This window comes from Symphalangus syndactylus, chromosome 5, assembly GCF_028878055.3.
Source record: "Symphalangus syndactylus isolate Jambi chromosome 5, NHGRI_mSymSyn1-v2.1_pri, whole genome shotgun sequence".
Taxonomy (NCBI): domain Eukaryota; kingdom Metazoa; phylum Chordata; class Mammalia; order Primates; family Hylobatidae; genus Symphalangus; species Symphalangus syndactylus.
Genome location: NC_072427.2, coordinates 130313992 through 130334966, shown reverse-complemented (window position 1 = coordinate 130334966; position 20975 = coordinate 130313992). Strand labels below are relative to the sequence as shown.

The 20975-nt window shown below is 48.2% G+C and overlaps 1 protein-coding gene across 3 annotated transcripts in view; it reads left to right on the top strand.

Moving 5' to 3' along the window:
* The first annotated feature begins 225 nt into the window (after positions 1-225).
* Positions 226-20975, top strand: part of CAPN3 (calpain 3) — a 62227-nt gene continuing 41477 nt past the window's right edge. For all 3 annotated transcript variants that reach the window (XM_055278873.2, XM_055278872.2, XM_055278871.2), the window contains exon 1: positions 226-534. In XM_055278873.2, coding sequence (XP_055134848.1) covers positions 226-534 — 309 coding nt within the window. The remainder of the gene's footprint in view (positions 535-20975) is intronic.

The window sequence follows — 20975 nt, the reverse complement described above, 5'->3', positions numbered from 1 at the left end:
CTCATTTCTCAGGAGAACTTAACGGCTTCAGAATCACAGCTCGGTTTTTAAGATGGACATAACCTGTACGACCTTCTGATGGGCTTTCAACTTCGAACTGGATGTGGACACTTTTCTCTCAGATGACAGAATTACTCCAACTTCCCCTTTGCAGTTGCTTCCTTTCCTTGAAGGTAGCTGTATCTTGTTTTCTTTAAAAAGCTTTTTCTTCCAAAGTCACTTGCCATGCCGACCGTCATTAGCACATCTGTGGCTCCAAGGATATCGGCTGAGCCCCGGTCCCCAGGGCCAGTTCCTCACCCAGCCCAGAGCAAGGCCACCGAGGCTGGGGGTGGAAACCCAAGTGGCATCTATTCAGCCATCATCAGCCGCAATTTTCCTATTATCGGAGTGAAAGAGAAGACATTCGAGCAACTTCACAAGAAATGTCTAGAAAAGAAAGTTCTTTATGTGGACCCTGAGTTCCCACCGGATGAGACCTCTCTCTTTTATAGCCAGAAGTTCCCCATCCAGTTCATCTGGAAGAGACCTCCGGTGAGTAGCTTCCTGCTTGCTGGCTGGGTTTTCCCCCCACAGAGGAGTCCTCCCACTCAGCACCTCCGGCAGCTCCGCTGTGCACATGGGCACTGGGGGAAGGATCCTGGCAGCAGCTCTGCTGGGCTCTGTCCTTAAGTGTGAAGCAGGGAGGACAGGAACAGGTCTCAGATATTTCACCAAATCTCAGCAAAATCCAGAGGGAGAGCAGGGGAGGTGGGGCTGATTCTCATGCTCTGGCTCTTTCTCTCTGGAAAAAAAAAAAAAAATCTTGCTTTTTATAAAAGTGGTTGGAACTCAGTTTAATTCATCCTGTAAAAATAAATATTCCATTCTCAGAACAAATTCCAGACAGCCCAGATCTACCCGTTCATTTTAAATATCTTTCATCTTTGTAAGATTATTTCAGTTTCTCTGGCTAAAATCATGATGTTATTCTTCTTTAATTTACCAGTGGCCATATCTTTCTGAAACACAGAAGCCCTAGAAGGAGGAGAGTCGTAGGCAAGGAATATTTTTCCATGCATAAAATGTTGGGGTTAGAGAGACCTAGCAATCGCTTTTGTGCACCTACCTCACCTCATAAGTGAGGAGTCAGGGCACACTAGAGTGAAATATATCTAGTGGGCACATGACAGAGCCCGGATTAAAACTTTCTGTTTTAGGAAACTCTCCCAGCCTCTGGGTTTCATTTATAGTGATCACCAGGAGGGAAATCACATTCCCCTGGCTCACCTCTCTGATCATCCCTCCAGTGTGACTCTTGTTCTTAATTCAAGAAATATTTATTGAGCATCTACTAGTGCCAGCACTAGGCAAGCAACTGGGGTGACAGCAGTAAGAAAGGCCAAAATTCCAGCTGTCTTGGAACCTAGGGTCCTGAAGGGAAGACGGGCATTGAACAAGAGTTACATTGTCAGGAGACGATGTTCTGGGTGCCACGGGATCATGTGGCAAGGAGAGCTAACCTGGTCCAGGGAGACAAACCCTCCCTGAGGAAATGATGACAAGCTGAGACCCAATACTATTCATTAGCCATGGTTTTCTTTAACCTAAGGTGGGCCAGGCATGGTGGCTCACACCTATAATCCCAGCATTTTGGGAGGCCCAGGCTGGAGGATTGCTTGAGCCCAAGAGTTCGAGACCAGCCTGGGCAACAGGGCAAAAACCTATCTCTTTTGTACTAAAAATTCAAAAAATTATCCGGGCATGGTGGCACATGCCTGTGGTCCTAGCTACTTGGAGGCTGAGGTGGGAAGATTACCTGAACTCGGGAAGTCGAGGCAGTAGTGAGCCGAGATCACGCCACTGCACTCCAGGCTGGGTGACAGGAGTGAGACCCAGTCTCAAACAACAACAATAACAGCAACAAACATGAGGTGGAATACTCCACAACCCTGTGTATTCCATAGGGGCTCTTCCCGGTTCTATGGTAAGGCCCATAATTGTCCTGAAGGCCTTCAGTTTAGAAGATAACACTGCTCTGCTATCAGAGTAGTTGGACATGTCACAACCCCCTGCTGAAATATCTTCATTGACATCCCTCTCTCGGCCCTCACTGCCTTCAGGACAAGTCCAAACTCCTTAGCCAAGCCATAGGCCCTTCTCAGCTGGTCCCTCCCTGCCTACCTGTCCAGGCCCATCTCCATCCTCTTTCCCCAGATCCTGACACACCAGCAGTGCCTGGACATTTAGCTGCTCTGTGGTTCCAAGTCTTCTCACACCGGGAGGCCTTTGCTCATGCTGTCTGCCTGACATGCCTTTTTTGTTCCTATCTGAAACTCTGCTCAGGTGTCACTTCCTTCAATCTTTCTCATGACTGTTTTCCTCTCACTGAGAGCAGAGACCCTTCCTGTTCATCTTTGAGGCCCCCTCACCAAGCTCAGGCCAGTCCCATAGTGGGTACTCAGCTGATAATGGTGAATGAAAACCCATGCCTGAGGGCCTTGACCAGTGAGACAGGATAGTCCTGCGTTCCCAGGCAGGGAGTTCCTAAAAGCCCTTTCTTGGGCCAGACATGGTGGCTCATGCCTGTAATCCCAACACTTTGGAAGGCAGAGGTGGGAGCATCACTGGAGCTCAGGAGTTGGAGACCAGCCTGGGCAACATAGTGAGACCCTATCTCTATAAAAAAAGTTTAAAAAAATAAAAGCCCTTTCTCAGAATGGGGAAAATTAAAACCTACAAATACTGTTTTCAGTGAAATCATTGGTGGACTTGGGTCTTCAAGCTAGACTTACAGATTAATAAAAATTCTTTAAGGGCCTGTTATGCTCTAGGTACTAGATTGGGCAGTGTCTATGTTTGAAATGAGGGGTGCAGAAGACCTGTCTGTTCTAAATTGTGCCCCCACCACCACCATCACCAACAACAAAGATCCTGGATTTTCCACTGTTTGAGTCGCTAAAGGACCAGATAGCAAAGGCCACTCTTGGATAAAATGCCCACATGTTCCCCTGGGGTTAAGATCACAGGAACACTGCCCATCGGGTTCACTAGCATAAATGAGAAATGTAAAATTAGAGATGGTCAGAGTTGGAATGATTCTTGGAGAGGTGGTCCAGTGTCCTTGCTTTATAGGTGAAGTGATTAAGGCCCAGAAAGGGCAAATGACTTATCCACAGCCACACAAGTTGACTTGAAACTGAAAAACTGAAATGACTCCAGAACTTTCTGACTGTAAAGCACTTCTTGGAGACATCAGTTCTCCATGAACTTCCTCAGATGTAGTGACCTTTGCCAGCCCTAAGCAGTCTGAAAAGACTGTGTCCTATCAGGAAAAGCACCATGCAGGTGCGTAAAGGCCTTCCTGCTTTTACTGTCTAAGGCACAGAACATTTGGAAACCAATATGAATTTTTTTCAACCATCAAGTATTATTTATTATAATTACAGTGATAATGATAATAATGATAAAGGGAGAATTATTCCTGGCCAACTATAATTCTAGTTAAAATAGCATGCTGCACTTTCAGCCTTTCCCTCTTAAAAGAAAACAGGCTCTGGCCAACTGTTCCCAGCACACTTGTAATCTCTTCTCTCACTCACCAGTGCTACCTCACAGCCTTTCTTCCTCTACTCGGGAGCGTCATGCATTGAGTTTCCAGGCCAAATAATCTGATTCCTCTAGCCTTTCCTTATATGATCTATTTCTAGGAACAGAAAGCAAACAAATTATTCAATGCTTCTCAACTGTTAAGGCAAGTTTTCTTGATGCCAGATCCCAGGGCAGAATAGAATGGCTTCTAGAACAGGGCTTCTGGGATGCTGGTGCCCAATATACTAGGGATAGATTGGGGATGGGAGGGCAGGTCATGTTTCATTCCATGGGGTGGAAGGTTCAATTGCACCACGCTCCTGGCCTGTCTCCTTCCCATGGTGGGTTTGTAAAGAGAACTCGAACTGTAAAGCCCAGTTCTTGGCTTCCGTCTTTCTCTGGGAAGCAAGCTGCCTGCAAGAAGCACGGCTTCTGCTCTCTGCCCTCATTGCAGTTAAGTTTTCTGGAGGCAAGTCCCCATGGGCAGTCATGCAGGAGTCCCTGGGCCACCTGGTAATATGTGGTTAATAGTAAAGATAATCGCTAATCTTGAGTGAGAACTCACCACATGCCAGTAACTAAATGCTTTCCATATGTTAATTCATTTAATCTTCACAACAATCCTGTGAGGAAGTATTATTGTCCCACTTTACAAAGGAGGGAACTGAGTCTCAGAGGGATTAAATAACTCGCTCTAGATCTCCCAGTTAGTGAAGGTTGGAGCTGGGATTTAAACCCACACAATCTGGCTCTAGAGCCCCAAATCTATCTAATTCTGAGATTTAGATGTCAATATCCACTTTTTTTAAACAAATGTGGGATTTTGGACTCCCACCTGCCCTGCACTTTTGTAGTGTTCCTTTATTGGCTCAAAACTCATGCATGGAAATAAGATGTCATTTATTGGGCCTCCTCAAGACACAACAGGCATTGAGTGACACCCCAGGGGTTGCCCCTGAGAGCAGCAGCCTCTATAAGTTGGAGATGGAATGGCACAGTGGCTAAGAGCCTTTCACGCACGTCCGTATGAAGAGACCACCAAACAGGCTTTGTGTGAGCAATAAAGCTTTTAATCACCTGGGTGCAGGCGGGCTGAGTCTGAAAGAGTCAGCAAATGGTGGTGGATTATCATTAGTTCTTACAGGTTTTGGGATAGGCGGTGGAGTTAGGAGCAATGTTTTGGGGGCAGAGGGTGGATCTTGCAAAGTACATTCTCAGGGATAGGGAGAATTACAAATAACCTTCTTAAGGTGGGGGAGATTACAAAGTACATTGATCAGTTGGGGTGGGGCAGAAACAAATCACAATGGTGGAATGTCATCAGTTAAGGTTATTTTTACTTCTTTTCTGGATCTTCAGTTACTTCAGGCCATCTGGATGTATATGTGCAAGTCACAGGGGATGCGATGGCTTGGTTTGGGCTCAGAGGCCTGATGTTCCTGCCTTCTTATATTAACAAGAAAAATAAAACAAAATAGTGTTGAAGTCTTGGGGTGGCGAAAATTTTTGGGGGGCGAGAGAGAATGGGCGATGTTTGTCAGGGCTGCTTCAAACGGGATTAGGGGCAGCATGGGAACCTAGAGTGGGAGAGATTACGCTGAAGGAAGATTTTGTGGTAAGGGGTGATATTGTGGGGTTGTTAGAAGAAACATTTGTCGTGTAGAATTATTGGTGATGGCCTGGATACGATTTTGTATGAATTGAAAAACTAAATGGAATAAGAGAAGGAGAAAAACAGGTATAAAAGGTCTAAGAATTGGGAGGACCTAGGACATCTGATTAGCCTAAAGAGATTCAGCATAGTCCTGCCAGCAAAGATTATTTATTTACTTCAAGAGCTAAGAGTGGCAGTTTGGGGATAGCACGAGGAGATATCAGCTGTGATGGCTTGGAGAAACAGTGTAAACCAGCAGTGTAAACAAGAGCAGAGCATGTGTGAGTAGTTGAGAACAGAGAATAGGAGTATGACTAGACAGAAAACAGTAGGGATGACAAGATTTTGAGGCCAGAGTCTAAGTTGGTCCGGTGTCTGGAATGAGACTGGGGCCTAATAAAAAGGAGCTCAAATGGGCTGTACCTTGTAGCATTCCGAGGACAGGCCTGAATTCTGAGAAGCGAAAGTGGTAAAAGTATTGTCTAGTCCTTTTTAAGTTGGTGGCTGAGCTTGGTGAGGTGTGTTTTTAAAAGACCTTTAGTCCGTTCTACTTTTCCTGAAGATGGAGGACTGTAAGGGATATAAAGGTTTCACTGAATACTAAGAGCCTGAAAAACTGCTTGGCTGATTTGACTAATAAAGGCTGGTCTGTTATCAGACTGTATAGAGGTGGGAAGGCTAAACTGAGGAATTATGTCTGACAGAAGGGAAGAAATGACTGCAGTGGCCTTCTCAGACCCTGTAGGAAAGGCCTCTACCTATCCAGTGAAAGTGTCTACCTAGACTAAGAGGTATTTTAGTTATCTGACTCGGGGCATGTTGAGTAAAGCTAATTTGCCAGTCCTGGGTGGGGGCAAATCCTCAAGCTTGATGTGTAGGGAAGGGAGGGGGCCTGAATAATCCCTGAGGAGTAGTAGAATAGCAGATGGAACACTGAGAAGTTATTTCCTTGAGGATAGATTTCCACGATAGAAAGAAAATGAGAGGTTCTAAGAGGCGGGCTAGTGGCTTGTACTATAGCATAGCCTGCCTTTGCTGGTGTGTGGCGATTAGGCCTGGTGGAACTGCCATCAATAAATCAAGCATGATCAGGGTGAGGAACAGGAAAGAAGGAAATATGGGGAAATGGGGTGAATGTCAGGTGGATCAGAGAGATACAGTCATGGGGGTCAGGTCTGGTATCAGGAATAATGTGGGAGGCCAGATTGAAGTCCGGGCCGGGAACAGTGGTAATTGTGGGACTTAACAAAGAGTGAGTACAGCTGAAGGAGCCAGGGAGCAGAAAGTATATGCGTCAGGTATGAGGAAGAAAATAGATTTGGGAAGTTATGAGAAATGTAGAGAGCGAGTTGAGCATAGTTTGTGATTTTGAGGGCCTCTAAAATTATTAAAACAGTGGCAGCCGCTGCACGCAGACGTGAGGGCTAGGCTAAAACAGTAAGGTCAAGTCGTTTGGACAGAAAGGCTACAGGGTGCGGTCCTGGCTCTTGTGTAAGAATTCTGACCGCACTAACCATGCCTAGGAAGGAAAGGAGTTGTTGTTTTGTAAGGGATTGAGGTTTGGGAGATTAATCGGACACGATCAGCAGGGAGAGCACGTGTGTTTTTACGAGAATTATGCCGAGATAGGTAACAGATGAGGATGAAATTTGGGCTTGATTGAAGTAATGGGGACTGTCTGTGAAGGCTTGCGGCAATACAGCCCAGGTAATTTGCTGAGCCTAATGGGTGTCAGGGTCAGTCTAAGTGAAAGCAAAGAGAGGCTGGGAAGAAGAGTGCAAAGGAATAGTAAAGAAAGCATGTTTGAGATCCAGAACAGAATAATGGGTAGTAGAGGGAGGTATTGAGGATAGGAGAGTATATGGGCTTGGCACTACGGGGTGGATAGGCAAAACAATTTGGTTGATAAGACGCAGATTCTGAACTAACTTGTAAGCCTTGTCTGGTTTTAGGACAGGTAAAATGGGGGAATGGTAAGGAGAGTTTATAGGCTTTAAAAGGCCATGCTGTAGCAGGCGAGTGGTAACAGGCTTTAATCCTTTTAAAGCCTGCTGTGGGATGGGATATTGACATTGAGTGGGGTAAGGGTGATTAGGTTTTAAAGGAATGGTAATGGGCATGTGATTGGTTGCCAGGGAAGGAGTAAAGATGTCCCATACTTGTGGGTTAAGGTGGGGGGAAACGAGAGGAAGATGTGAAGGAGGCTTTGGGTTGGGGAGAAGGGCGGCAATGAGATGTGGCTGTAGTCCAGGAATAGTCAGGGAAGCAGATAATTTAGTTAAAGTGTCTCAGCCTAATAAGGGAACTGGACAGGTGGGGATAACTAAAAAGGAGTGCTTAAAAGAGTATTGTCTAAGTTGGCACCAGAGTTGGGGAGTTTTAAGAGGTTTAGAAGCCTGGCCGTCAATATCCACAGCAGTTATGGAGGCAAGGGAAACAGACCCTTGAAAAGAAGGTAACGTGGAGTGGGTAGCCTCCGTATTGATTAAGAAGGGGACGGACTTACCTTCCACTGTGAGAGTTACCCGAAGCTGGGCGTCCATGATGGTTTAGGGGGCGTCTGAGGCAATCGGGCAGTGTCAGTCTTCAGCCGCTAAACCAAGAAGATCTGAGAAGGAGTCAGTCAGAGAGCCTTGGGCCGGAGTTCCAGGGGCTCTGGGAGTGGCTGCCAGGTGAGTTGCACAGTCCAATTTTCGGTGGGGTCCCACACAGATGGGACACAGCTTAGGAGGAATCCTGGGCTGTGGGCATTCCTTGGCCCAGTGGCCAGATTTCCAGCATGTGTAGCAAGCTCCTGGAGGAGGAGGTTCTGGAGGAATGCCTGGCTGCTGCGGTTCAGGCGTTTGGAAGTTCTTGTGTGCTGGAGATGTGGCTGGGGTTTGTCTCACAGTGGAGGCAAGGAATTGCAACTTTTTTCTATTATTGTACACCTTGAAGGTGAGGTTAAGTCCTGTTGTGGGGCTTGAGGGCCAGATTCTAATTTTTGGAGTTTTATTTAATGTCGGGAGCAGATTGGGTAATAAAATGTATATTGGCTGGGCGCGGTGGCTCACGCCTGTAATCCCAATACTTTGGGAGGCCGAGGCAGGCGGATCACGAGGTCAGGAGATCGAGACCATCCTGGCTAACACGGTGAAACCCCGTCTCTACTAAAAATACAAAAAATTAGCCGAGCGAGGTGGCAGGCGCCTGTAGTCCCAGCTACGCGGGAGGCTGAGGCAGGAGAATGGCGTGAACCCCGGGGGGCGGAGCCTGCAGTGAGCCGAGATCGCGCCACTGCACTCCAGCCTGGGTGAAAGAGCGAGACTCTGTCTCAAAAAAAAAAAAAAAAAAAAAAATGTATATTGAGAATAAGACAGCCTTTTGACCTTTTAGGGTCTAGGGCTGTAAAGTTTCTCAGGGTTGCTGCCAAATGAGCCATGAACTGGGCTGGATTTTTATATTTGATGAAAAAGAGCCTAAATGCTATCTGATTTGGGATAAAGAAAAAGGAGCATTAACCTTGACTATGCCTTTAGCTCCAGCCACCTTTTTAAGAATAAATTGCTGAGCAGGTGGGGGAGGGCTAGTCACGGAACGAAACTGTAAGCCAGACTGGGTGTGAGGAGGTGATAAAAGGATTATAGGGTGCAGGAGCAGAGGCTGAGGAAGAATTGGGACCTAGCTCGGCCTGGCAAGGAGGGGAGAGGTCAGATGGGTCTGTAGAAAAGGAAGATTAGAAAGACTCTGTGACACTTGGGGTTGGGATTGAGGGGACAGGCGGGAGGGAAAGAAGGAAGATTTGGGATGAGTTGCATTGGGCACAGAGACTAGGAAGGGACTGAAGTGTAAAAGAACACCTGGATGTCAGGCACCTCAGACCATATGCCCATTTTACGACAAGAATTATTTAGATCTTGTAGGATGGAAAAATTGAAAGTGCCGTTTTCCTGCTGTTTGGAACTACTGTCGAGTTTGTATTGGGGTTAAGTGGCATTGCAGAAAATAAGACGCTTAGATTTTAGGTCAGGTGAGAGTTGAAGAGGTTTTAAGTTCTTAAGAACACAGGCTAAGGGAGAAGAAGGAGAAATGGAAGGTGGAAGCTTGCCCATAGTGAAGGAGGCAAGCCCAGAGAAAAGAGTAGAGACACGGAGAAGGGGTGGGGGGTTCTTGCCCTCCAGAAAAGCAGAGAAGGGGTTGGGGCGCAGAGATACCAGGTCACAGTGTGGAAATAAGGGATCAGGGCGCAGAGATATAAGAGGTTGGGGCATGGAAATAAGGGATCGGGGCACAGAGAGAAAAGAGGTCGGGGTGCGGAAATAAGCGATTGGGGCACAGAGATAAGAGGTCAGGGTGTGGAAATAAGCGATTGGGGGTTCTTGCCCCCTAGAAAAGCGGGACTTGCCGCTAAGGGTGAAGGAGAAGGGGTTGAGGGGTACTTGCCCCTGCCCCAGAAAAGCAGGACTTGCCGCTAAGGGTGAAGAGAAGGGGTTGAGGGGTACTTGCCCCTGCCACAGGAAAGCAGGACTTGCCGCTAAGGGTGAAGGAGAAGGGGTTGAGAGGTACTGAATCTCTCCCACTCTAGGTTCCCATGCTGCCCCAATCCCGTTTGAAGCAGCCCTGACAAACATCGCCCATTCTCTCTCCATACCACCCCCCAAAAATTTTCGCCACCCCAAGACTTCAACACTATTTTGTTTTATTTTTCTTGTTAATATAAGAAGGCAGGAACGTCAGGCCTCTGAGCCCAAACCAAGCCATCACATCCCCTGTGACTTGCACATATACATCCAGATGGCCTGAAGTAACTGAAGATCCACAAAAGAAGTAAAAATAACCTTAACTGATGACATTCCACCATTGTGATTTGTTTCTGCCCCACCTTAACTGATCAATGTACTTTGTAATCTCCCCCACCCTTAAAAAGGTTATTTGTAATTCTCCCTACCCCTGAGAATGTACTTTGCAAGATCCACCCCCTGCCCCCAAAACATTGCTCCTAACTCCACCGCCTATCCCAAAACCTATAAGAACTAATGATAATCCACCACCCTTTGCTGACTGTCTTTTCGGACTCAGCCCACCTGCACCCAGGTGAAATAAACAGCCATGTTGCTCACACAAAGCCTGTTTGGTGGTCTCTTCACACAGACGGGCATGAAAGAGCCCAGGCTCTGAGGTCAGATAATCTATGTTCAAGTCTGGGCCTGCTACCTAACACTTAGGTAATCTTGGTCACATACTTACCCTCATTTTGCCACGGGTTCTCCATGTGAAAAATGGAGAACAACCATAACTGAAGAACCCATCTCATAATTAATTGAGGATTAAATGAGTTAATGCAGGCTAAAGGCTTAAGACCAGCACGTGGGTGAGTGCTCAGTAAACATAGACTACTCTTATTACTGCCTACAAGCAGCTGTGCAGTCTCTTAAAAGTGGCAACATCATAAACATTTTTCCAGCTTAATTTATGCCTATGACCAGTCAAGATATTAACCACAGCAATGTATTTGAGTACTTCATGCCTGGTCTAAATGCATCCATCCATCTCAGCATGAGGATGTGTGTGAGAATGCTCCCCTCATGGGCAGGGGACTGCTTGTCCTTTAGGGCAATTCTAGTTATCTACGTCAAATATAAAATGTACATTTGGTTTTGAAAATCTGAGTGTATCATAGAGCCAGGAAGGCGACTACAAAAGAGGGATCACACTTGGCTGGGAAACTTGGCACCTTGCTCAGTGATTGGCTTTAAAGCCCCACTGAGACCAACATGGTGAGCAAGGGCTTCCTTTTTCCCATCTGCATGTGCCTCAGTCATGCCAGGTGGAGTTCTTAAGCTATTTCTCTCTGATCTCCTGCAATCCCCAAATCAGGGGCAACCTAGATCCCTGCTTCTTTTGGAGGGATGAGAAGTGAAGGACCAGTTACAGGACCTTGTGATGAAAAGGTATCTGGTCCTCTCCTCACCCTTGGTAACGTGAGATCCCAGAATTGCTCCACAGTGCCCTGCCCTGCACCATCAGCTCAGCTGGCCAGGGCCTCCAGCAGTGGACCCTGACAACAATGAGGTTCCTGGGCTTCCCCCGTCTCTGGTGCTAGGTGGAGTCACCTTTCTGTAAATTCCATGTTATTCCAGACCCACCCTAACCTAGAGCTTGGAGAAGGAAGGGCCCACCCTATTTAGCAGCTGGATTAACCCAGACTTCAGGTTAAACTTCCTTCCATCAGCATGGTCTCAGTGTTTCTTGGCTCTGCTAGGAGAGGTTATTTCTGGTTGGGCCTCCAGTTCACAGCCCTGAATCGGAGTCAAAACTGCATCATTGATATACAGCCAACTCCAGCTTAACCTCCAGCTCTTTCCCTAGGAAATCCATTCTCCCTTCCTCCACTGTCCTCCAAGCTCCTTGGGCTGATAGCTGGGCCTTGCAGTTTCTCCTCGCAACCTTCTGCTTAGCTCTCTCTTCTATTTGCTGTTGGGAGTTGGGGGAGCTCACCACCTTCCCACTTAACTCCAGATCCAGTGCCTTCTCACTTGCTGGTGGTGGCTGGAGCTCCAGCTATGGGTCGCCTAACCTTTTCCCCTCACCTCTTTCCCTCAACTCCTGTCCCCACCTCTCTATCATTACAGGGCCTCACCTGTTCCCGTCTCAGAGCTGGGTCTCCACTTCAGCCACATTTCTCTGGTGTTTGCCTTTCTTCCTGCCAGGTATTATTATCATACCCATATCCATTTGTGCTTTGCCCAGTAGTCCAACCTCACCCTTAGCCCTGCTCTGCCTCACTCCTGGGGCCAGCTAGTTCCCTCCACCAACACCTGGGCCTGTGGACGCCTCTTTCCCAGACAGAGAGCAGCAGCCCCTTAGTCCTCTGAATAGATGACTTTATTCCTTGTATTCTGGTACACAGAAATCTCTTGAATTAGGCTTATTTTAAGGATAGAGTTTAGGTAAGTTTTCCAAGCTGTAATTCATCATGAACCTTATTTTCCCAAGTCTAGAAGATTCTCAATACTAGTACTTTCTTGATCTTATCAGAGGGTGTCCATGGAAGGTCATGACCATCACCCAGCTGAGTGCAGTAGAAAGAAGCTTTCTAATGTAAGTTGCATCACAGTTTCAGAGATGTGAGAGAAATTCAGAAATGTGAGGGAAATTGTGAAATGTAAAATGTGAGGGAGAAAAGCATTCAGAATGGAAAAATAAAGAGTCCCTTCCCATCTAACTCACAGCCCTGCCATCCCCAACCTATTCCTTTTCCCAGGCTCTTTCTTCCATGCTGTCTATCGACATGGACCCAGCCACACTGGCTGGTTTTTGCTGCTTTCTGTATGACCTGGTCTCTTGCCCCTTCCCAAGGTCCTCACCATCCAGGCAGAACCAACTTCTTCCTTGTGCCAGGGGTGTTACACCAGGAGGAAAAAAAGTATGACATTCTTCAGGGTAGATCTTCTTACTACTATGGAATTATTGTCAAGTCTTTAAACTTATTTCGCCAAATGAGCTCACTTTCTGAACCCTTAACATGGCAGAAACATCTCTCTTCTCGAGGAAAACTTGTAAGAAAAAATTAGAAAGATTATTGTAATTACAGAATTACAATAATCTCTGGGGTGGGGGAAGGAGAATTAAGTATGATTGTTTTCTAGGAAGAAAAGAAAAACACCTGCCCGTTTACTTACAAGAGGGAGGAGAGCTAGAACTGAAAGGAAAATGGGGTGGAGGAAGCAACAGGGCTCGTGACGCCCCCCAACCTGGTGTTATTCCTCTCCATGACCCGACCCTCATAGAATTCTTTTTTTTTTTTTTTTTTTTTTTTTTTTGAGACAGGGTCTTGCTTTGTTGCCCAGGCTGGAGTGCAGTGGCTCCAGCTCAGCTCACTGCAACCTCCGCCTCCCAGGTTCAAGCAATCCTCCCGCCTTAGCCTCTCTAGTAGCTGGGACTACAGGCATGCGCCACCACGCCTGGCTAATTTTTGTATTTTTAGTAGAGATGGGGTTTCACCATATTGACCAGGCTGGTCTCGAACTCCTGACCACAAGTGATCCACTGCGTCAGCCTCCCAAAGTGCCAGGATTATAGGCATGAGGCACTGCACCCGGCCTCCCTCACAGAATTCTGAGTGCTTGTGAAAGTTCTGAGGCAAGTGATTTGGTAGAGGGTGGAAGTTCCTATTTTGGTTTATGCAAGCAGGGGTGAGCCAACACTCAGAGTATGGAAAGCACAGGAGTGTGGGGAGAGAGAAGCACATAGAAAGCTGCTAGGAACTGGCTGAACTATGGTGGGAATGAGAAGGCTCTGCCCTCTCAGAGGCTATGGAGTGGTGTTCAAGACTAATTCACAAGGAAGCTTGGTGCCTCAGCTAACACTGGGTGGCATTCTGCTGAAGAGGAACTGACACGTACTTTTCCATTTTCATTCAACCTTCAAGTTTAAACAATCACCATCAGAACTTTCAGAAGTGTATTATATACTCCAGAACACCAGGAATATAGTATAAAACTGCTATTTTTAAAATACCCCAGAGATCATAGGACCAAAAATGGGAACTACTTTCAGCCTTTCCAGATGGATGGCTTTCCTGCTATAAAGGTTCTAAAGGGAAAAGGATGGCTCCATCTCCTTGAGTAACCTACAGCTTGTAACTTTCACAGTCTGAACACTCATCCTTATTTCTAACTAGAATGTTTCCAGGTGCAAATGTAGTATATTTTCTCTGGCTGTGACCCAAAAGACAGTGAAATAGAGTCAGCTGATTTTCCCTGTATGGTAACCCTCCCTATTTTTTTCTCTTTTTTTAAAATAGAGGTAGGGGTCTCACTATGTTGTCCACACTGGACTTGAACTCCTGGGTTTAAGTGATCCTCCTGCCTCAGACTCGGAGTAGCTGGGACCACAGGCATATCCTGTTTTTGAATCATGTCATCCCTCTTCTAGTTAATTCAGATCAGTCACAAAATTTTTCCAACTTTATGCCATAGGCATGCCTTTTCCAACATGGAGGATGTCAGTGCTATAAACCTTACACAGCCAATCCTTGTTATTTGCAGATGCCATATTTGCAAATTCACCTACTCACTAAGGTTTGTCTCCCCAAAATTAGTACTTGAGGTGTTTTTGCAGTCATTTGTGGGCATACACAGAGCTGTGAAAAATCTGAGTCACCCCACACGCATGTTCCCAGCTCAGGTCAAACAAGGCAACACTCTGCCTTCTTGTTTCAGCTTTCATACTGTAAAGAATGTCCTTTTCGGCCGGGCGCGGTGGCTCACGCTTGTAATCCCAGCACTTTGGGAGGCCGAGGCGGGCGGATCACGAGGTCAGGAGATCGAGACCTCGGTGAAACCCCGTCTCTACTAAAAATACAAAAAAAATTAGCCGGGCGTGGTGGCGGGCGCCTGTAGTCCCAGCTACTCGGAGAGGCTGAGGCAGGAGAATGGCGTGAACCCAGGAGGCGGAGCTTGCAGTGAGCCGAGATTGCGCCACTGCACTCCAGCCTGGGCGACAGAGCGAGACTCCGTCTCTAAAAAAAAAAAAAAAAAAAAAAAAAAAAAAGAATGTCCTTTTCATGACGTCTTTAGTGCCATATTTTTCTCATTTCTGTGCTTTTTATTGGTGACCTCCAAGCATAGTGCTGAAATGCTGTCTAGCGTTCTAGGAGGCTGTGGTGTGCCTCATGGAGGAAATATGTGTGTCAGATAGGCTTTGTTCACACACAAGTTATAGTCAGTTGGCTGTGAGTTCAATGTTATTGAATCATCAATCAATAATAATTTAATGAATCAATATTAAATAAGGTGTCTTTAAGCAGAAACATCATAAAATAAGGCTCTGTATTGATTGGTTGATGAATATGTGACCAGAGACTCATAGGACTCTAACTCTGTCGTTCCCCTAGGAGCAATGGTTCAGTATTTACTAATACAGTATTCTCAGTGATATTATAAAACATAACTACTAAGAATAATGAATATTGACTGTACTTCATTTTCTCTGTATTCTTAAATATTACAGCTTGAAACAATGCTCTATTAAGAATGTGGGCTGGGCATGGTGGCTCACACCTGCAGTCCCAACACTTTGGGAGGCCAAGGCGGGTGGATCACTTGAGCCCAGGAGTTCAAGACCAGCTTGGGCAACATGGTGAAACCCTATCTCTACTAAAAATACAAAGATTAGCCAGATATGGTGGTTTGTGCCTATAGTCCTAGCTGTAAGAGTTAAAAAGAAAGAGGAAAGAAACATGAAAAATGGCTCAACAAAGACAGGTTTATTTTGGAGAATAAACCTGAGAGGGGCTTCTGGCCGATTTCCATCAGGAGTACTCTCTCTTACAGACTAAGTGTATTTAAGGGTTCAGGGTGAGAGAGCCTATCACAGGCTTGGAATGTTTCTGTGTGGAGGAGAAGTTCATTGTGGGTTTGGAATGCCTCTGGTCAGAGGGGAGGTTTTCTTGGGGCTGGCATGTCTCTGGTCAGGGAGAGGGTTTAAAATTAGGGTTGGAATATTTCTGGTTGGAGACGTCATTTGTGGTTTATGGTCATGCTGACATTAGCCATTAGGCTGATGCCCTTTGGGTTGGATTTAGGCAGTTTTTGATCAAGGGGCACTTTAAAATCGTGGTGCTTGTCCAAGATGGCGATGCTCCTGCTCTGTCACTAGCTACTTGGGAGGCTGAGGTGGGAGGATCACTTGAGCTAGGGAGGTTGAGGCTGCAGTGAGCCAAAATTGTGCCACTGCATTCCAGCCTGAGTGACAGAGTAAGACCCTGTCTCAAAAAGAAGAAAAAAAAAATGTGATCAGTGTGAAGTATTGCAGCATGTTTTAATCCATTGCAGTCATTCTTTTTTTCATGTTCAAATTGTTCCATCTTTGGACAGTAGGAGCCCCTGTACGTTGCCTGTATCATTTCACATTACTCCATTAATCTTTTATCCCTTCCTTGTTTTCTGGCCGCAACAAAATGTGCCACGCCCATCTTGTACATTTCTTGCCCCACACCTAGAATGAATCATTTCTTCAAGAAACCCAGTTCCTTTGGTCTGAAAGGGAGTGAGAGAAAGGGCATAAGATTGAGAGGACAGATGGCCACCAACTTCCTAGGACCCAGCACTTGGCCATCACATCAGCACTTTCCTTCTTTTTTTCTTTTTCTTTTTCTTTTTTTTGAGACAGAGCCTCACTCTTGTTGCCCAGGCTGGAGTGCAATGGCACGATCTTGGCTTACTACAACATCCATCTCCTGGGTTCAATTGATTCTCCTGCCTCAGCCTCCCAGGTAGCTGGGATTACAGGTGCCCCGCATCATGCTTGGCTAATTTTTGTATTTTTAGTAGAGACAGGGTTTCACCATGTTGGCCATTCTGGTCTCGAACTCCTGACCTCAGGTGATCCACCCCCCTCAGCCTCCCAAGGTGCTGAGATTACAGGTGTGAGCCACCGCGCCTGGCCTCGCATCAGCACTTTCAGGTTGGAAGCTTTCTGTCCATACCAGACAGTCTCTTGCTCTAATGACCTCTTCCATGTGCCCCACTGCCTCTAAAATTAATACTGACTCCTGTGTATCTTCTAAGCCAGGCATCATTTGACCTGTGTTACTCAGTTCTGAAAAGAAGAAATCCTAGATTGGCACAAAAAAAAAGTTACTCCGTGCCAGCATGAGAAGAGAGGGAGGGAGCTGAACCACAGAAAAACCTAGGCTGTGGCAGGAAGCTCTCTGCTCCTAGTGCCTAGGACCCAGTTGTTTCTTCTCCCAGGAAAATTATATATCTTTCCAATGAAGCTGGCTCAGCGAGTGGTCTACTTGTGATCTGCTTTAAGAGTGTTACCTTCTGTCAGACAGTTTACAGAGAAGTGAGGTCACTGTCCTAGCCACAGAGAGGAAGAACTGGGGGCATTGTGCAGAGTGGATAAAACAGCTAGAGTTAGAACCAAACAGACCCAGTCTGAACACTGACTTGGCCACTAGCAAGTCACATAAGTAAGTCACATTTTTTAAGTTTTGCTTTTCTCTTCTGTAATGAGGATAAGGATATTCACATCATAGGGCTGTTCTGAGTGGCATTCAGCGTCCTAGTAGGTGTGCAAGGTAAGGTAGCAATTACTATTAGCATAGGCAGCAAAGGGTAGGAGCATAACACAGTGATGAGGAGCACAGGCTCTGAAGTCAGGCAAACTTCATTCAAATCCCAGCTCCACCGATTAACGATGTGACCTCAGGCAAAGTATTGACCATTCTGAGGTCTCAGTTTCTGCATCTGTGAGAAGAAAATGAAAATTCCTACTTTCATAGAGTTGTTGTAAGGATTAAATGAGATCCTATACATAACATACTTAATACAAGGAGTCAATAAATAATGATGATAGTAACTGAAAGGCAAAATGAGGTACGCAGTTGAGAGCCAGCCTTCTGTCTACTCAGCAGAGAATCATGATAATGTCATCACGGGGGTACGGGGGGATGGGAAAGGTGCATATGTTTCAGTGAAAGGGACAATTCTATAAGTAACTTTTAGGAGCACCTTCTATTATATTCCACGAGACAGCAGCTCCTCCTGGGGGTCATGATGGGGACAGAGCTGTAGACATCATGGTGAACAAATTAAAGTGACTCAGCAGTTTAATGCTGACAGTGAGAGGGGCTGGGACAGAAATGGCCAAGAAATACAAGAAAAGATGCATTTTCCTAATTATAAATAAGGCAAAGCATCTTTTTTGTACACTTGTCTATTTCTTGATCATCTGTATTTCACTGTACATGAAACACCTGCTAATGTCTTTTGCTCATTTTCCTACTGAGTTGTCTTTTTCAATTTGAATTGTAGGCATTCTTTATATATCCTGGATACTAATCCTTTCATGGTTAGATGTGTTACAGATAACTTCTTCCACCTTGTGACTTGCCTCTTCACTCTCTTAAGAATACTTTTTTATGGCCGGGCGCGGTGGCTCAAGCCTGTAATCCCAGCACTTTGGGAGGCCGAGGCGGGCGGATCACGAGGTCAGGAGATCGAGACCATCCTGGCTAACACGGTGAAACCCCGTCTCTACTAAAAATACAAAAAATTAGCCGGGTGTGTTGGCAGGCGCCTGTAGTCCCAGCTACTCGGGAGGCTGAGGCAGGAGAATGGCGTGAACCCGGGAGCCGGAGCTTGCAGTGAGCCGAGATCGCGCCACTGCACTCCAGCCTGGGCAACAGAGCGAGACTCCGTCTCAAAAAAAAAAAAAAAAAAAAAAAGAATACTTTTTTAGGCCGGGTGTGGTGGCTCATGCCTGTAATCCCAGCACTTTGGGAGGCCGAGGTGGGCAGATCACCTGAGGTCAGGAGTTCAAAACCAGCCTGGCCAACATGCCAAAACCACATCTCTACTAAAAATACAAAAAGTAGCTGGACATAGTGGCGGGAGCCTGTAATCCCAGCTACTCAGGAATCTAAGGCAGGAGAATCACTTGAACCCAGGAGACAGAGGTTGCAGTGAGCCAAAATCCTGCCACTGCACTCCAGCCTGGGCAACAGAGCAAGACTCCATCTTAAAAAAATAAAAATAAAAAATTTTAAAAATTCAAAAAGCTGTTGGGATTTGTATTGCAGTTGCATTGAATCAATATGGGAAGAATACACATCTTGACAATATTGAGTCTTCCTGTCCATGAACCAGGGATGTTTCTCCATTTAAATAGGTGTCTTTTAGCCCTTTCCTTCCTTCCTTCCTTCCTTCCTTCCTTCCTTCCTTCCTTCCTTCCTTCCTTTCTTTCTTTCTTTCTTTTCTCTTTCCCTCTCTGGCCTAGGCTGCAATGTACTCCGCTTGCTGCTGCCCGCACCGCGGACTGCCTGGGACTGCCGGCGCGCGCGACCGCTGCCTCCCTTTTCTCCTTTCGCTGCAGGCACGCGTTCGCCATCTTGGCCACGCTGGTCGCCAGCTCCTGACGCCGAGTGCTCTGCCCACCTCGGCCTCCCGAGGTGCTGGGACTACAGACGGAGTCTCGCTCACCCAGTGCTCGGTGTTGCCCGGGCTGGAGTGCAGTGGCGTGGTCTGGCCTCGTGGCAGCCTCTGCCCCCCACCCGCCTGCCTTGGCCTACCAGGGTGCTGGGATTGCAGCCCCTGCCCGGCCGCCGCCCCATCTGGGAGGTGGGGAGCGCCTCTGCCCGGCCACCCTGTCTGGGAAGTGAGGAGCGCCTCTGCCCGGCCACCCACCGTCTGGGAAGTGAGGAGCGCCTCTGCCGGGCCACCCACCGTCTGGGAAGTGAGGAGCGCCTCTGCCCGGCCACCCATCATCTGGGAAGTGAGGAGCGCCTCTGCCCGGCCACCCCGTCTGGGAAGTGAGGAGCGCCTCTGCCCGGCCGCCCCGTCTGGGAAGTGAGGAGCGCCTCTGCCCGGCCACCCATCGTCTGGGAAGTGAGGAGCGCCTCTGCCCGGCCTCCCATCGTCTGGGAGGTGAGGAGCGCCTCTGCCCGGCTGCCCCGTCCGGGAGGAAGTGAGGAGCGCCTCTGCCCGGCCACCCATCGTCTGGGAAGTGAGGAGTGCCTCTGCCCAGCCACCCATCGTCTGGGAAGTGAGCAGCGCCTCTGCCCGGCCGCCCCGTCCGGGAAGAAGTGAGGAGCGCCTCTGCCCGGCCGCCCCGTCCGGGAAGAAGTGAGGAGCGCCTCTGCCCGGCCACCCCGTCCGGGAAGAAGTGAGGAGCGCCTCTGCCAGGCCGCCCCGTCCGGGAAGAAGTGAGGAGCGCCTCTGTCCGGCCGCCCCGTCCGGGAAGAAGCGAGGAGCGCCTCTGCCCGGCCGCCCCGTCCGGGAAGAAGTGAGGAGCTCCTCTGCCCGGCCACCCATCGTCTGGGAAGTGAGGAGCGCCTCTGCCTGGCCACCCACCGTCTGGGAAGTGAGGAGCGCCTCTGCCCGGCCGCCCCGTCTGGGAAGTGAGGAGCGCCTCTGCCCGGCCGCCCCGTCCGGGAAGAAGTGAGGAGCGCCTCTGCCCGGCCGCCCTGTCCGGGAAGAAGTGAGGAGTGCCTCTGCCCGGCCGCCCCGTCTGGGAAGTGAGGAGCGCCTCTCCCGGCCGCCCCGTCCAGGAAGAAGTGATGAGCGCCTCTGCCCGGGCGCCCCATCCGGGAAGAAGTGAGGAGCGCCTCTGCCCGGCCGCCCCATCTGGGAGGTGAGGAGCGCCTCTGCCCGGCCACCCATCGTCTGGGAAGTGAGGAGCGCCTCTGCCCGGCCACCCACCGTCTGGGAAGTGAGGAGCGCCTCTGCCCGGCCGCCCCGTCTGGGAAGTGAGGAGCGCCTCTGCCCGGCCGCCCCGTCTGGGAAGTGAGGAGTGTCTCTGCCCGGCCACTCATCGTCTGGGAAGTGAGGAGCGCCTCTGCCCGGCCACCTATCGTCTGGGAAGAAGCGAGGAGCGTCTCTGCCTGGCTGCCCCGTTTGGGAAGTGAGGAGCCCCTCTGCCCGGCCGCCCCGTGTCTGGGTAGAAGTGAGGAGCTCCTCTGCCTGGCCGCTCTGTTTGGGAGGTCTACCACGGAGGCCAGAAGCAATGTGGGGGCTGGACGTGGTGGCTAACGCCTGTGGTCCCGGCACTCTGGGGGGCGAGGCGGGTTGATCACTTCGGGCTAGGAGTTCAAGACCAGTCTGGCCAACTTGGCGAAACATGGAGAATACAACAGACAAACCAACCAACCAACTCAGTGACAACAAAACAGGTCTACCCTGGAGTCATACTCTAATTTTTTCTATTTTCCTCCCTTTCTGATCCTTTATTCCACTTTCTTTTTCTTCCTCTTCCTTCTCCCTCT